This window comes from Cyprinodon variegatus, unplaced genomic scaffold (genome assembly GCF_000732505.1).
Source record: "Cyprinodon variegatus isolate N-32 unplaced genomic scaffold, C_variegatus-1.0 Scaffold963, whole genome shotgun sequence".
NCBI lineage: Eukaryota > Metazoa > Chordata > Actinopteri > Cyprinodontiformes > Cyprinodontidae > Cyprinodon > Cyprinodon variegatus.
The window spans coordinates 96,509-98,097 of NW_015151416.1; the positions used below are offsets into that span (position 1 = coordinate 96,509).

The 1,589-nt window shown below is 44.9% G+C and overlaps 1 protein-coding gene across 1 annotated transcript in view; it reads left to right on the top strand.

Moving 5' to 3' along the window:
* The window catches only part of LOC107100354 (25-hydroxycholesterol 7-alpha-hydroxylase-like), a 4,919-nt gene extending 3,772 nt beyond the window's left edge, over positions 1-1,147 (top strand). The window contains exon 5 of the mRNA XM_015398810.1: positions 75-1,147. Within this exon, the coding sequence (XP_015254296.1) occupies positions 75-368 (294 nt within the window). The 3' untranslated portion in view covers positions 369-1,147. The remainder of the gene's footprint in view (positions 1-74) is intronic.
* Positions 1,148-1,589: the final 442 nt, after the last annotated feature.

Consider the following 1,589-nt stretch of genomic DNA (forward strand, 5'->3'; position numbering starts at 1 on the left):
CTGAACTTCTCCAGTTTTAAACCTCTTTTCAGAACCCGGTCCAGATTTCATCCGTCTTCCTCCTGTTTCCTCAGACGTTCCGGTTCGACCGCTTCGTCCAGGACGGCAGAGAGAAGACAGACTTCTTCAAGGACGGACAGAAGCTCCGCTACTACCTGATGCCGTTCGGCTCCGGCTCGTCCATGTGTCCCGGACGATACTTCGCTATCAACGAGATCAAGCAGTTTGTCTCTCTGCTGCTGCTTTACTTTGACCTGCAGCTGGAGGACGGGCAGAACCGACCCCGCCTGGACTCCAGCAGAGCCGGACTGGGAATCCTGCTTCCCTCCTCCGACGTCCGCTTCCGTTACAGACTGCGAGCCGACTGATTCCCTGTGGGGGTCTCTGGACTCAGTAGTGGTCGGGTTCTGGTTGATCCAGTTGGACTTTGGTTGAATCGTGATTCCTTATGTTCAGTTTAGAGCTGGAGCGTGAGCTCAGCGTGCCGGTTGCTCCTGAGGGGCGGCGCCACATCCTGAACCCAGATCAGAAATCTTGATTCTTACGTCCTGACTGTGACCTGCAGGTGAAGAACACAGCTGATGGTTTTTAGTCTTTAGTCAGAGACGATGCAGAGGTCTGTCCAATCTGAACCAGCCGGTCGGGTCTCTGGAGCGTTGATGCCTCATGCTGTCAGAGCAGAGCTGCTACAGAGCAACAGAAAAAAAGAAACAGTTCCTAAAAGAATCCTGAAAATCCTAACCTTGTTATCCGACTTCCTCTATAGTCAGAAATGGCCCCCGTGTCTCTTTGTCCAGAGATTCAGCATATATCATCCAGAGCCCCAGTGAGCCGCCTCCGCTCTGGTCCTGAATGGATGGAAACTGTCTGCTGGTAGCCATGTATCAGTTAGTAGCATTTAGCTGCTCTCAGCAGAGTCACTAAAATATTTCTTTATTAAACTGATGGACAGACTGAGCTTCAGTGTCTTCTATGGTTGGCAGCTTAGATTAAAAGCAGCATTTTTTAACTTAATTAAGCTTTTTTCTAAACACTAAGATGATTGATCCTGACTGAACATCTTCACCTGTAAGTCAGGACTATATATTTGTGTCATTAATTAAATATACTTTGGGAAATAATTTATAAAAAGGTTTGATTTCTTTTCTATTGTCACTAATGTATCTTATTTTCTAAGTTTATTACTTGATTATTTCCTTTCATTTTTTAAAATATTTGAATTACATTATTTTCTTTTACATTTGGAAGTTTTTGTGTCGAGAGTATACTTCCGATTATTATATATTTTTTTTATAGTTGCCATTTCTGTTAGAGGTAGACAACTTTTATTGTCCTTTTATAAACATGAAGTGTACGTATAGGAAAGGAATATCCATTCAACCATCCATTTTCTAGCATGCTTATCCAGAGTGGGGTCGCGAGGCGTGCTAGTGCCTATCTCCAGCGGTCAATGGGCGAGAGGCGGGGTCCACCCTGGACAGAGAGGCGGGGTTTCAGAACATTTCTATTCCTTAAAGTGCAGCAGGGATCAAATGTTAACGGTGTGGGAGAAAAAACATGGTGCATTATTTATTCACTGGATGCTGATA